General features: G+C 41.2%; 1 protein-coding gene across 1 annotated transcript; it reads left to right on the top strand.

Moving 5' to 3' along the window:
* The first annotated feature begins 8,885 nt into the window (after positions 1–8,885).
* Positions 8,886–11,156, top strand: LOC125710178 (transcription factor Sp5-like). The gene is made up of 2 exons (XM_048979593.1): positions 8,886–9,223; positions 9,601–11,156. The coding sequence occupies exons 1-2, from the start codon at positions 9,173–9,175 to the stop codon at positions 10,669–10,671; spliced, it is 1,122 nt and encodes a 373-aa protein (XP_048835550.1). The 5' UTR covers positions 8,886–9,172; the 3' UTR covers positions 10,672–11,156.
* The last annotated feature ends 4,994 nt before the right edge of the window (positions 11,157–16,150 follow it).

The following is a 16,150-nucleotide window of genomic DNA, read 5'->3' as shown; positions in this document are numbered from 1 at the left end:
TTATCTTTAGTGATTAAAACATGCTGCAGCCAAATCCCACCACAGTATATTGTAGGAATCATTCTTTATAGGCAGAGATAGATTGAAAAGAGAGTGTCCACGTACAGTTATCATCACAAAGTTTTTTCATTTGTGCATTTGCAGAGTGATACATCTTTCCAAATAAAAATGTAGACAGCAGAGGATGAATTTGCACTGAAATTTCTTCTCGAGTCATAGGGTCCAAGTCAGATTCAAGTCTTGAGTCATATGCCCTAAGTCGAGTTAAGTTCTTAGTTAAGTGCTGAGTCAACTTCCAAGTCATCAAATTTGTGACTTTAGTCTGAGTCAAGTTGTGAGTGAGTAACTCAAGTCCCCATCTCTGGTAAATGTACAGTCCATGTTCCTTTAGAACAAATATCAAGTTTCATTCCCTTTTCCTGGCTAATCAGTCCAGTCCTCACCTCTCTGACAGAAGAAAATTAATTTGGATGACGCATTAGTTGCATTAAGTTCCTCATGTCGTGTCATTACACATCAGACATTCACTGCGCCCAAGAATAAGAACCCAACCCCTCCCTTCATAGAAGTGCTCACTGTGATAAGACTTGGTTTATGACAGAAAGGGCTGCTAATTAATCATTGTAGAATGAAACCAAGACTTTTCAATCATTACACATACATGGTTCATGTCGAAAAAGATTTTCCTTTGTGGGGCCATATCTGTCACTCTTTGAAGACCTGACATTAAGAGGGTATAAACGATTGGGATTGTATAGGGAAGGCATGGTGATCAGTGTAGATAGTGCTACTTCATTAGATGGCCGTTATGCGACCTTCAATGGTGTCATTGCAGTGACATAAAGGGTCTGGTTGAGAATGAGGTCGTATTAGAGACACAAACCACCTCTATGTGACACAATCCATGTGAGAGGTACCTGTTTCACTCCCCCAATATAGAGTGTAGCTGCCCTCAGAACCATTCAAAGTCGTTTGAGGAGCACCTTCTCCTGACAGCATGGCTCCTCCCACAAGTTCCACTCTTCTCCTTCACTTCTCCTTCCCCGTTCAGTTTGCTGCTCCGTGGTTTCATATCATTTGCAGCATCTTCCTCTCTTGACACCCCAGGGTCTGCGTGGAGATTCCAGTCTTAATGGGGATGAGCTGAGTGATGCCACTAAGGAAGTCCTGCTGATGGTCACTGGAAGCTGTTGAGATGCTCAGCCTCATTCTCTCTGTGTTCTGCCAGCCATGGTGAAGAGAGACTCACAAACTGTCTTCTAAAGAATTTTATCCAGGACACTCTGACTGAACCTCACTTATTACTTCATAATTCTCCAAAAGTTTGCAGTTAAACTCAAGAAACATATTCAGTTTGATGGACCAAACACTCTGAGGAGACAACACTTTGTATGTGTAACAGATAAATGTATTTTTTATTGCTTATTTATCTTTTTTTCTTGAGGATAACCTTGGGCTTCGTTCAGTTATTTTAACAAGCTTAAGTTTAGTCATGGATGCATATTCAAATCCGATATAGTGAAGTTGTCCTCAGGGATGCCTACACAGGTTTTTGAGTCGCAAAAATGGTTTTCTCTGGGAAGTGTCACGCTGATATTGGGCTGTAAGCTTCTCGCATTTTGCTTTGGTTCCACTGCAGCAGATCACAGTGACCATTAGCCTTCCCCCTGCATCATCCCAGGGCCTGAAGAGACAACATTTCTCTGGAGCAAAGCAGGTCATTGCATCTCGCTTCTCATACACACGATCAAGGCTCTTCATCCCACACAACTCAGCAAGTTCCATCAGGCCCGTCAGTTTCAACAAGCTAATGTTGGTGACATCTCAAAGTCAAGTGAAGTGGGCTTTAATGTCATACCATGCTTATACGAGTTTACATTGACATGAGGTTACGTTCCCCCAGAGGGTTTTCACGATACATTATCAACGGTGAAATCCGACCATGGGGTTTGGACCAGTGTCCTTCCGATCATAGGCACCAAGCCCTAATCTGTAGAGCGAAACATACTGGCTAATTATCCTCGTAACCTAGTCGAAATATTGATTATCCAATAACTTACATGAGATATTCAACACTTTATTATAAAATAGGCTTTGTGTTAATGATTTTCCCAAATGTAGGCTAATGCACGGGCTAATGTAGGGTGTTCTAAGTGTGTTTGGGTGCTAGGATGTTTGTTAGGTTAGGTGTAGGTATCAAAATGCATTTTCACCTTGCCATATTTTCGTCTTACGAAACTTTATTGCAACACAGCCCCATAGGCAGTGTCTGTATTTACGCTGCAAAGCAGGGGTGATAGATGCAAGGATTAATATGCATATTACAATGTGTATGTGAAGAATAAGATTCTGCAGCAGCACAAAGGGATGAAAAAAGTATGTTGGATTGAATAAATAGATCATTTACACTGTAATCTCAGTTAAAGGCTGTTTCTCTCTTTGGGGGGCGGGGTTATGTCATTGTTGGGGCCACTTAACTGGACAGCACTGTCATGGTTTCTTGGTGTACTGCTCAGGAATGCAGTAACTCCGAGTCCGTCCAGCATAGCTCCTCATTTATGGGGCTGCCTGGAAAGCCACATGGAGAGCATAACTCACGCAAAGTAAACACCTGTTTCCTCTAGCGTCTCCTCACTCGTCCTTTTCCTTATTCCACAATAAATCGTGCAGCCCCTCTGGTCCGATGATGTTCACGTTACACACCGGTCACCGGCGTTTAATTGAAAGTATCTGTGGATCGACAAAGCGGCACATGGGAATGTACGGAGCGCTCCTAACATAATCAGATATGTTTCCACTCATATGCCCTTGTCAATATTAGTGGTAATGCCTGACTTCAGAGGGCAGAAAAGGCCAGCAGAATCCTTCTTTAGTACCTTCACAGTTCCAAGGGACCCTTTTGGCTAAGGGATGTTGCAAAACCAGATCTTAGGGACATTTTCTAATTGTACGCAGGTAATGTGCTGGGAACATTACGCATTGCTATATATGCTTTATGCTATTAGACCAATAGATGCATGTGAATGACGCGTTTCAAATGTCTGCATTTATTTTACTTAGCAAATGCCAAGTGAGACAAATAGCACAGTCCAGTTATACGTGCAGCTAGACTGAGCTTCCAGTAGGGGGATGGACACCCCGGCAGATTAAAGGGGCGCAGAACTTTACAGGAACCCTTTAATACATAGAAGTATAAATGAAATTTGGCAAGAGACCCACATTTTCATGTACGTTTTGTAATCCCTTCCGATTTTTCCAGGTTGAAAGTTCTGAAAATACCATTTGGGGGTGGGGGGTACATTTTGTCAGGGGGCCCCTTGGCTTGGATGCAAGTGTGAGTAGTATTAGAGCAAGTGCTACGCAACCTTTCTAACACAGCAAGAATCTAATATGACGAGTATTAAAATCAGAGGGAAGTGAAACGTTAGGAGCATTTTGGGACCAGGGAGTGGGGAATAACACACCTCTGCAGCGCGCAGAAAGTTCAGCGGCAGACTCCTCTCTTCCAACTTCACCACGCTTCTCCACCACGCTCCTTGGCCCCCGCTGGCCAGCTGGCTCTCGGCGCTCTTAACGGGCCTAATGACCGATGCGAGAAAGCCTGATCGTCAGGCAGATGTTGGGGGGGTGGGGGGGGGGGAGGAAGTTGCTGAAGAGGGATTGAAAGAAAGAGAAGAAGAAAAAAAAAAAAAACGCAAGCCGCCAGCTGAGAGGTGGTGGCGAGAGAGCGGCGGAGGCAGGGGAGATAAAAGGGGCGGCGGACGCAGTGATCAAAGGGCCGCTAACGACGGCGGGTGTCGTTAAGGTTACGGCGGCTGTTGTCTCAGCTTCCTCACACCTGCAATTTGCTGGGTGGGGGGGGGGGGGGGGCTCTCTCTCTCCTTGCACTCTCAATCCCCCCGAATATGCATGAGCTCAAAGTGCGACACGGGCTGATGAAAGAGTATGGGAACGTTGAAAGAGTACCTTTCCTCAAAAGTTTTTTTATTCTTCCCCCTTGCCCCCCCCTTGCCCCCCCCCTTGCCCCCCCTCCCCCCCCTTGCCCCCCCTCCCCCCCCCCCCCCCCCACTTGTCGTAATCTTGGTAATGAATGAAGGCTCTCCTGCTGCTGTTGATGCCCATCTGTGAGCCAGGGCTCAGGCAGGCTTGTGGTCGCTTAGTCACACAATAAAAAACAGTGTTGCTGAGCTGTTTTGATAGAGCCAGTACTAAAAGGAGGCCTGGGCATATGGGAAGCAGTATCCCCCCCCCCCCCCCCCCCCCCCAGCTATTATTTATTTATTTTAACTTTTCAGCTCTTTCCCCTGTTGAAAATCAGAGCGTGAAAATCTTATTAGCCCCCTCGCCTGTGAAACCGGAAGGGGGTGCGGCAGGATCTGGCACAGCGCATGGCGTAACCTGTGTCGTTTTGGCCTCGGCGCTGCCGGCCCAGATGGTGGGAGCAGCTGCCGCCGAGGAGATGCAGAGCGGCCCGCCGGTGAGAGGCGCCGCCGCGGCCCCTTGTAGGACAGCGGGATGCAGAACGAGGAAATCTGTCTCTCCGTCGCCGCCGGAGGGCATCAGAAAAAGTCACCCGGTGTTTTACAAAATAGCTTAACAGCGAGGGGACAGAGTCAACACGCGAGGATAAATACAATCAGATCCAGGCAGCGAGAGAATAAATTATATTTATTGGCTGATTGAGAAAAAAAATAAATACCTACAGGATCGTGTTAAGCAACATATCTGCTCAAACTATGTTTATTTAGTCAGAAAACTGACCATGAAAATGTTCACTTTTAAGAAGTTGCTTGGTGATTTGCGCATAATTCAGAATAGCAACTGTACACCTTAAAATACAGGAGCTAAACGTGATATCATTATAAACGTCGCTGGTCGGACAAGAGAAGGGGCAGAGCCTGGGGTCATGGCGAGAGTGAGAATGGACGCATTTCACAGTCTCTCTCGTAACAATACAACCGACTCCGCTGTTACTCAGCTAACCACAATCACTTCTCGCCGCTACTTGTTCCAGCCGAGCTGGACGTCCCTGTTTCCAAGCTCTTCCGGTAAAAATCTTCTTCCGTAGTTGATGCTTCAAGTTTGACCAGCTCCGGTTGTCTGGTTGTAAACGAACAGCGAAGGTGCATCGTCCTCCCTGCTCCCTTTCTCGTTGCTCAAAGGCTCCTCTTACCATTGTCACTCCTATTGCCACATAATGGGTCTTTGGGTAGTACAATGCCCATGTCAAATCAAAGGCTCATATCCTGCCAGGATATCAAATAGACACCAGGAGAGGCCAACTCTCTGATAAGTGGGAGAAAAAAAATTAAACGCATTGGTGCTTCAGACATGTGCTGAAAAACAAGAGTCCTGGCAAAAGCTCAAAGTGCCAAGACAATCTTCACTGCACCAGCTTGTAAAGGGAATTAAACAGCAAATGTGTGAAATGCAAGACTGACCTACAGACGACACGACACGAAGAGCTGAATATTATAATATACCATTATCTATCAGTATATGTTCCCATATGCTCAGCCAATTCCCATAAAGGCCATATGAGAGAATATGTATCTACCCCCCCCCCCCCATTCTTGCTTGGCAGAATTTATTGTGTGGGACCCCAAAGTCCAGGGTAAATTTTTAATCCCAGTTCAACCCAGTATACTGCTGCAGGGGAATGGCTGAAAATTGGAGCGAGCAAAGGTGACACTGGACAATGGCAGCTCGTCTTCCCAGAGGTCCGCTGACTGCCTGCCTAGACTGACACTTTGTTGTAGATCACTAAGGAAACTCAGATGTTGATCTCACACGTGACACGGTAATAGTGGTTCACGATCAGGACTGAAACAGGAATCCGTGGCTCTCGGCTTCCCATCTGTTGCTCGGCTTCCTGGATCGCATTTAAGCCTTGTCTTAAGTCTTGACTCCTTATAAATCCACTGGAAATGCCTATGCGTTCATTCCTTTGAGAAATCAACAGCCACGTCAATAGGACGTAATAAACTCAACCAGGAGATCATGGAATTTGTTTTATTTAACAGCTGGAAAAAAGTTTGTTTCATTATTTAGTCGATCGGTTACTTATGTGTTGAATTGTAATTCTTTTAAGGCTATAGTTTGTCCTTTCAAAGTATTTTTTAAATAAAAAATACATACCGTAAAACATTATTAAGAATGTATGAAATATATTTTAATTGAACTGATAAATACGGCTTTACACAAATGAATACTCGGTTTCTTTTAATAACTAATGTTTTTAGTTTTCCATGAGTAAACATAAAAAGATCTATAAGGCAGCGAAAAAAAAGCATTAAGCGCAGCTGCAGCAACTTTCGGTTTTATTCGGGTTTGTCGCTCAAATTATAAATTGAAATTAACTTTTTACCGATTATAAATACGGCGCGGTGCTGTTACAACAGCTCTTATAAAGTATTTATTCTGTACTGTTCGCAAATAAAACAAAGTCTGTGTCATTAATTGCTAATGCAGTTTCCTTTTTAATTCAAATATTCGTACAAAGTAAGAACAGAAATGAGAGGGTCACTCATTACATTTAAATTCTCTGTACATCATCACATCACACGGAAATAGTCTGGGAATGGACCCAGAATTATTTACTTTTAAACCATTTTAAGCAAGTATTTAAGTAAATTGTTTTATACACCAAGAATTAAACACATTATGTTAATCTCAAGAAAATGACTATGTAGGCTATTAATTAGGAAAAACTATGGTAAGTTGAGCCGAGTTGTAATAATGAGCGTATTGAGTTTATTTTAGTGAATAAACTATCAAGTTTTCTGTGTCGAGTGTTATTCTAACGCAAAGCAATCCCAGTTTTAAATTCACACTAAAAGGTTTTCGTCTTTTAGTTATTATAAATCATCCGTCCATCTTCTAATCCCTTGTGGTCATCACGGTCAGGGTCACGGGGTAGCTGTAATACAGACAAATACGAAATTAATCACACGGTATTACACTGAAATTGTACTTCTTTAGCCGCCAAAGTGAGAACTCCACCACAACTTTATCCTTGAACGTGGTAACAGATTTGTGACCTGTTACCCTCAGAAGGAGAAATTTCTAGAAACGAAAGTAGCTGATCTCTCCTCTACTAACATGTAATACTTATTGTTCAGTTTCTTTGGGTACTGACGGCGTCATATACGGTATTAATCAAAACGATTTTGACGTCATTCTTGGGGGACGTTACCTTTAATCTCCATACAAGACATGCTGCTGAAAGCATGAAGGCCCCAGCGCTCGATAAATGGTGCACGTCATATTGAACTAACTAGCAGTGAAACCAGATGCAAATGTAGGTTTAGCCTAATTAAGAAAAGTTTATGAATTATAAAATTCATAATCATCTATTTACTTAGGCCTCGGTTAACAAGCTCCAATATACTACCTTTTCAGTTTATTTGGATGGGTTAATGTAAATCCCACCAGAAAAAAACCCTTATTCCCTGGGATCCGTGGAAGAGAACTTGGTAAACTAATCCCTTCAAAGGCGCCGATCTAATTCAAAATCTACAGCTTAAAAGAGCTTCAGAGGACCGCGATTGTTTCTACAGGAGAGCCCGATAAAAGATCTTTGTGTATGTATTTAAGATCGTGGTCGTCCCAGATTTACACACACTTAATCAGTGTGACAACTGGCGTCACACTCCTGCATACGGTCATATTATTCCTGGTTTACACATGAACAATCATTCAGTTAAATAATTATGTGTTGGGGTCACTAACACGTTTAAGGTATTCTCTAATTTTCTCCAATTTTAAAAGAACTCTCATTGTGGTTTTATATTGTTTCCCAGCGTAGTTTGAAGTGCATCGTTTTGGATTCCCATCTAGAGGAGGGCTCGAGTCGCTTAAGGCGGAGCAGCAGGCGGGGAAGTTGGAAATTGTTCCCACTTTCTCCAGCATAGGAAACCCCTCCCTCATCCAGCTTATCGCTTTGCCGAGACTGTTTGGGAATCAATCAGCAGAGCTGTCACCCTCTGCACTTCGGCAGCTCTGTCAGCCACGTGTTGTGATGCAGGGCGATCCGTCTTCATACACAACGGTGGCGTGTATGCATTTACTTCAGTAATTTCTTTTCATTTGTTGCCAGGGTGTTGCTATATTATAAAGGCTTGTCATTAAACAAAAACCGGATATAAATATTTTTATTCGTATGATTAGCGGTAAAAAATAAATAAATAAAACGCTTTCTTGACTTAAATTCAGTTCAAACTTTAAATAGTTAATAAAATTGCAAAGGGAAGAAATGAGCTGGTTCTTGAAGCTGCGTGGTTTTCATTTTAAAACCTGATTTACAGTTGAATGGCTATAATAGTGACTAAGAAGAGGGAAATAAACAGACTTAGGATCAAAGGCATCATTAAAGATTTAGCCCCCATTTGGGCTGTTACACTTAAGCATTCGGAAAATGGAATATAATATTAGCATATTCACTTTTGCATATAAATGATCAAGCCTGCAACCCTGCAAATACTCTGTTATATGTAAAATATTTTGTCATATCGTACTACACACACACACACACGCATACATATCTGGGGAAAGTTGTAATGTTTGTCCTCGTGTAAAATTTCGGAACGTTGGTATACTCGACCATCTCGAGAGATAACAATGTGACATTGTCGCGTGAGCCTCTCCTACAAATCCTTAATTACAAAAAGGGGATCAGATGACTAGAACATCCAGTACCGGGGTCTCCGGGCGGCATGGGGGTCTTTGATCAAGAAAATCCAATTATTTGTGTATATACATTTCCCACATAGTGATTACTTCATTAATTGTCCCGCCTTTATCTCCTCCCTTCCCACCCCCCTCCACCCCCGCCCCCCCCAAATAATCAGTTCTTTTATCCAGACCAACAAACACACCATAGGAGCTTTGTGGATTCAAAGGATTTGCTTTCCCCTCTCAAAGAGCCGCTATTCTTTGATGATTGGGCAGCGGCAAACTTCAAAGTAATAAATCTTATTTCTGACTGGCTGGCGGCCCACCAAAGTCCTTATCAAATTCTAAGAAGTGATCCCTACTCTTCAGATAGTCCAAGGATATCTCGGGAGAAGGAGCTGACCATTGGAAGACTTCCGTACATGACAATCTGGAACCACGTTAGTTTTTAAGTTATTTTAATTACACAAAAAAGGGACGAATATAAACAGAGTTGGACATGGCTACGGTGGCTGTGCTACGGAACGACACACTCCAAGCTTTTCTGCAGGTATGTAAACCGAGTTCCCATATATCGCTAAAACATTTTTAGAGGATTATTTTGGACAGAACTTTTATTTCACGACCCTTTGTCAGTCACCGTACCATACAAAGAGCCAATGTAGAAAGGTAAGCTATTTCGTATATTGTTATAGCAGACGCTGAAAAATGTCTTCAATTAAATACATATATGAGAATACCGAATTCCACTTTTGGCTGCGCATACCTACAGCAACGAGCAAGAGAACTTTTATTTAGTTGTGCGAAAGCTTAAAACTACCTTTAAAAATGTATATTTTGTGAGTTCGCAATTATATATGTTGTTAAAAATGTTTTGTTACCATATATCAAAACCAGCGAAATTAAATATAATTTAATAATTTACAGGACCGCACACCAAACTCCTCACCGGAGACCAGCAAACATTCACCTCTGGCGCTTCTAGCGGCGACTTGTAACAGGATTGGGCATCACGGATCAAACGCAACTGATTTCCTTCAAGTCCCATATGACACGACCCTCGGCTCTCCATCGCGAATATTCCACCCCTGGAGCAACGAAGGAAACACGCAGGCTGCTCTCTCCAGCAATCCGGCTTTGGGACTTTCCCCTAAATCCCAGCTCCCTGCACACATTCAGTCCTCGTTCGGTCCTCATCACGAACTGCCTTTAACGCCACCGGCCGACCCCACCTACCCGTATGAGTTCTCCCCAGTCAAGATGTTACCATGTTCCGTGCAATCATTACAGTCAAGTTGCCCACCCACGTACGTTCCTGCCGTTACGTATGCAGCGCCTGCCCCGATCGCACCTGCGATACCGGGTTTCGTTCCTGGCCACTCCGGTCTTATCCATCAACAGCCGAGACAGCTGTCCCCAAATCCTGGAGAGGATATTCCTTGGTGGAGCCTTCAGCAGGGAAATCCCGTCAGCCACCCCTCATCTCTTGCCACCACTCGGTTCCCCTTACAGCGGAGCCTGGTTCTGGGACATTCGGATTTCGCTCAATATCAGACCCAGATCGCAGCCTTGCTTCACACCAAATCCCCCCTGGCCACAGCGCGAAGATGCCGGAGATGCAGATGCCCTAACTGTCAGTCTTCGGGCTCCAGCGAGGAGCCGGGAAAGAAAAAGCAGCACATCTGTCACATACCCGGCTGCGGGAAAGTTTACGGGAAAACTTCGCACCTCAAAGCGCACCTCAGGTGGCACTCGGGGGAGAGACCGTTCGTGTGCAACTGGCTCTTCTGCGGCAAGAGCTTCACCAGATCCGACGAGCTCCAGAGACACCTGAGGACGCACACGGGCGAGAAGCGCTTCGTCTGCCCCAGCTGCTGTAAGCGCTTCATGAGAAGCGACCATCTAGCCAAGCATGTCAAAACGCACCAGAACAAAAAGGTCAAACCGCAAGAAAAGCCCCTAAATGAAGTAAAAAGGGAAGATATCCGAAGCATTTAGGACACAAGAATTGCGCTTACGTACTCCCTGTGCAATATATCTATATAGAACCTCCAGTCGAAACATTACCTGGAAAACAATCATTTTAAAGGAGTTATTTGTAAATTACTAATGAGGAATTACCAGTTTCTATTCATGGTCGGCAAGTGGAAACATACTAATTTGCTATGTGTAAATATGTCCAGACATAGCCTACTCGTCTTTAAGTACATTGGAGGAGCTTACTAAAGTTTCGCGCCCAGCAGCTGGTATTTCTTGTATATATATATATATATACATATATTTTGGAAGTTCAAATTGTTGAACTTGTGTTTTTTTCCCGAACGTTGTCTCCGGTGGAAGAACTAATTTGTATATAAATCAATTAATAGCTTTTGTTGAATGAAAGTGTCAAGTGTTTTGCCCCATTGCGGGGCGCCTTCGCATGCTTTCGGAAAGAAACGACTCTATACTGTGTGAAAATAAAAAGTGATATATTTTACCTATTCCCAAAGTTGCCCAGTTTCAGTATATGTTTTAAAGAATTCGTCCGGATAGAGCTTTTATTTTTTCCTTTCCGATGGAAACGAGAGATGTTAAATCCGAATTCAACAAGTCTTACTTCATTATGTGTAAGTTAACGACAAGTTTTGTTAAGGCTCGTGACTTAAGACACTCATTTTTAATGGAAGTGCTGATACACAGTGCAAGTGTCACACAGCCGTTAAATGTATACAAGATACAGCAATTAATGGATGGAATCCTTTACGTTACGCGCGACAGAAACCTTCGTAATTAATTCGGATCGAATTATGAACTAACAAGGTTGGTTGCCCGCATAGTTATTTTTAAAATAAACTGTGGGGTCACGATGCCCCCTTAAACTGTGAGAAGATTGTAGGCCCAATTAAAAGACCTTAGAGGTCTTATTATAACATAATATAAAATGCTATATATATATATATATATATATATAATTTATTTTTTTAATGAACTAGTATCTTTTCCTTTGTACTGAATATCTAAAACAAATATGTAAACCACAGATGCATCAGGTTTAACAGGTAAATACATATCATGTAGCACACATGGAGACTACAGACCCATGCAGGACATAAATTTGGTACTTAATTAGAGCATGAAATATAAGATGAAATACACCAGTCAAGCACATGTGGTGGAAATAACTGGATGCATCTAGAACTCTGGTGTCTTAATCATATTTACATACGATTCATTTACAAATTCAAGCCAGATCTATTAATTCAAATCAGACTGGAGGGGCTTCTAAGAGTAAAAGATCAAAGTAGCCCATATACAAAAGTTCCAACAAACAGCGATTGTCAGAGTCAAGTTGAAAACACTGATTTAAACCATCAATATATACATATGTACCCTAATTCTAAGTTCCAGTTTGGCAGTGGAAACAAACTACTCTTCCAAAGCGATATTATCTGCACTATGAAGCAATAGCCACAGAACAGAACAGCATACAGAACATAATAACCTATTAGGGAATAGTGCCGATTTACAATTTCAATAAAACCGCTTATGTTGAATTTACTTTTGTTTTGGGTAAAATTTAAAAGCATCAGAGAGTTCTGTAGACTTGTGGCAACATCAGTAACACAATTAACACCAGTTAAAATCTTTCGGAATACATTGTGAGTCACCCGAAACATAGGCCTACATACCGAAAAGTCACGATAAGTTTAATATCCTATTGTTTGTCACAAGAATAGTATTCTCTGCAGTATTTATACATGAGACCTGCTTTGATCAACCTTTCAGTTGTTCGATACAGTTGAAAACGTCGATGTCCATAAGTTACTACATTAGCAATATTTATTAATTTATCCAAAAAGACGTGCCAGATGTTCGTTCCACCGCATCAGCTCCCTCCTGTGAATTGACAACTCTGTCTTCTATAAGCTAAAATAAAACGTATTTTGTAATTTACTTTGTTTTCTGCATGGCAACATGCTGTCACTACTGCATTTTTCAGTGTCAGATCAATGCTTTCTCTGATCTGTTTATCGACTATGTTTATCTGTTGAAGCTAATTATCCAAGTTTACTAAACGGTCGTATTCATATAACTGAATATGACGAGGTTTTGCCCTCCCAAGCTTTTCTGTAACGCAATACTAACTGCTCCATTCAAAAATGGGTACTTCATTCAGTGAATTATGACTCAAATTTTGCAGATTATCTTGCTGAGAAACAGGTCTATTAGCTTTTTTTGTACTGTCATAAAGGGAGAAACGGCAATGAGAATGGCAGCGGAGATGATTTTGTGATGTGATAGTCACATGACAGTCACAGCTGGCTCACAACAACAGATACAGGCATTCAGGATGAGCTGTGAAAATCTCAAAGGGAAGGGAAACACGTGAAAGGAGACCTGTGGAACCCTGTATGATCCTTTCATGGTTATATATATATATATATATATGGGCACACATACTTAGGACAGTATCGCATACACATAAAGAAGGACTTCAGTAAATCTGCACTAAAAGTACTTTTTTACACTGCTGCTGTACATTCCTGTGCTGTTACTTATTTAACTTGTTGCTGTTATTCATTTTGCTGCTGATTGATTTTGTTTTTTTTTGTGTTTTTAGTACTTTTTAATGACCATGGAGTAGCAATTGTATTGAAGTTTCATTCATTCATTCATTCACACACACACACAAACACACACACAGACACTACACACATGCACACACACACACATATATATATATATATATATATATATATATATATATATATATATATATATATATATATATATATATATAATATAAATTTATATACACACACTTATGTGTCTACATGCAGCCTATATAAAGAGGGAGAAAAAAAGGTTAAAAAGACCTTTAAATGTAAATCTTCAAAAATATGAGTGTAAGTAGAGGCCGCCAAAAGCATTATTGACAGCAGACATTGGGGATTAAATGGCTTCATTAGTTTTGCTGATTGAAGTATTCAGGATTACTGAGCTTGAATGTACAAAAGATTGTTTAAATATTTTTGTGTCTTTGGGTTCCGAAACATCCAGTCCTGCTTCACAGCACACAGAAATCAAACAAGTGCTGGAACTCATGCATTTTACAAATTGCTGGTATTTTTCTCATTTTAGCATCAATACTTGCCACATGTTCACCTGCCATCTGTTAATTGATGTGTGCAGCAACATTCCGGTACCATACGGTTTGCCAATTAGCTGTTCATTATATATCTTAATTTAAATAAAATGAATTGCTTGATCTGATACTTTTAGCAAAGTTATTTATGCTCTTGCTATCGAAATCATATGTTACCTCTGAGTATGTTTAGTTCAGTTTCACTGTAGCCTCATACCTGCAGCACTGGATTTGAACTTCACCCTCTGGGGCCGTGTTTGTGCAGTTAGTCTTCTTTCTGTGTTTGCACTGGTTTCTCCTAGGTCCTCTGCTTTCTTACTACGGTCAAAAAAATGCAGTTATATGAATTAGTGCCTATAAATTGCCCTTAGTTCATACCGGACCTGTTGCCCTACAATGGTCTGGTATCCCATCCATGGTGTCCTCTGCTTCATGCCCTGTACTGCCTGGGATAGGATCCAAGTTGTCCGTAACACAGTTATGGAAAACAGATGGAATTTAATTGTTTTGTTCAACTAATGTGCATTATCTATTATTTAATAATATATATTTTGTACGAGTTCCAAAATATAGTTAATATGCATTTTCATAAAAATTTGATAATTTATGCAAAACTAATCTACTGATACTTTACAAATTATATTTTAAACAGAATGAACACAGACCACAGTCATGAAAAACATCTTTGTTTGACTATTATAACAAAGAATTATAAATGACAGCAATAAATGACAATAGGGATTCTGGTGCCCTCCAACTCACCCCCCCTCACTCCCTCCCCCCCCCCCCCCCCCCACATTATTTTATAAAATTTCTGAACATTTTCAGGAATTTTTAATTAATAATATCAACAAAGAGAATCAACACAATTCCTTTATTTAATTGTGAAAAACAGAATACACAAAAACAGCAGATTTGCCGTTGCAATGTGCTCTGTAATTGCCACCCTTGCCCCCCCCCCCTTGTCCCAGCTCGGGGGGCCCAGACAATTACCTTCCTTTCCTGTCCTGTCTCTCTGTTATAAATTACTTGCTACAATCCTTACAAACATCTTGATGTGGGTCCCTGTATTTTACCTGTCAGCCTCCCCACGTCAACAAGGCGAGGGGGTGTTAGACTACAAGACTGTCAAGAAAACAAACACAGCTAATCCCTTTGCAGCCTTTTGGCCAGAGGGAAAATAGTGCAGACAACAGACAACAGGTCAGTGTACTGGTTATATCTGTGAAACCAGTATCTCCAGATGGAATATATTCTGTTAGGGACAGAGTGTACCGCATGAACGGGGAGATGACAGGTGCTCCAGTCGAACAAACAACCATGCAAGTGTATGTAAATTTCTGTCTTTTCTACACTTTTTATAAAAACTGATCTATTTTCATACTTAATGCAGTAGCTGGGAGGTTGAAAACTTTACTTGGGTTAACCTGTACTTAAATGTCATTAATCATTCTTTTTAATCAAATAAGGACCAGTATTTGCAAACTACATGAAAGCCTTGATGTCTTTCTGAAGTAATGAAATAGGCAGATATGAAAAGAGGGTTTCTGCCATATGGCTGAAGGCTTTGACTCTGGGTAAAAAATATTGCTTCTACTGTTAGATGTATAAAAGGTTATTCACAGGTTTTATCCAATTTTCCTACAAAATATTATCTCTGTTGTTTGCCTGCTATGCAAACAGGCATATTCATAGATACTCAAAGATACTCTTTTACTATACTATACTATACTATACTATACTATACTATACTATACTATAGTAACAGAACGTCATGGGGAGACAGAAAACAAATAGGCTAAGCTAATGTCGTACTTAAGAAACGATATAGGAGTCGAGGAGCCAGAAGATCTGTTTGGGGGGGTGCAGGCTAAGGCAGGCTTAGAAACGGACAGGGGAGAAGCTGGACACACACTCGTTCAGAGAGAGGGAACAGGAAACACACTTATTGGGAAGATCAAGCGCATGGAACTACATAAGAGGAGAAAAGCAGGGTAATAAAATGCTCGGATCGTGATCATTTTAATCATTTCCTCACAACGAGGAAATGAACTAGACTAGTAAAATACGACCAGCACTGAGGAGCAGTTGTCAGAGTTCAGGAGGAGGCATATTAGCAGTGGTGCAGGATTGGAAACCAACCTCTAAGTATACTATACTATACTATACTATACTATAGATTTCAAAATCTAAAAAATAATTGTGGTGCCAAAAAGCTGAAAAAATTATTACATATATTTGTATAACGTATTAATAAAGGTGGTGGCTACATGAAAATGAATGAGAGCATGAAAGGTACAAACTAATGCAAATACACGGTTAGAAACGCCATGCACGTCTCTTATTTCA

Source organism: Brienomyrus brachyistius, chromosome 16, assembly GCF_023856365.1.
Source record: "Brienomyrus brachyistius isolate T26 chromosome 16, BBRACH_0.4, whole genome shotgun sequence".
Taxonomy (NCBI): domain Eukaryota; kingdom Metazoa; phylum Chordata; class Actinopteri; order Osteoglossiformes; family Mormyridae; genus Brienomyrus; species Brienomyrus brachyistius.
The sequence above is the reverse complement of the archived record's forward strand: the minus strand, read 5'-3'. Positions and strand labels throughout refer to the sequence as shown.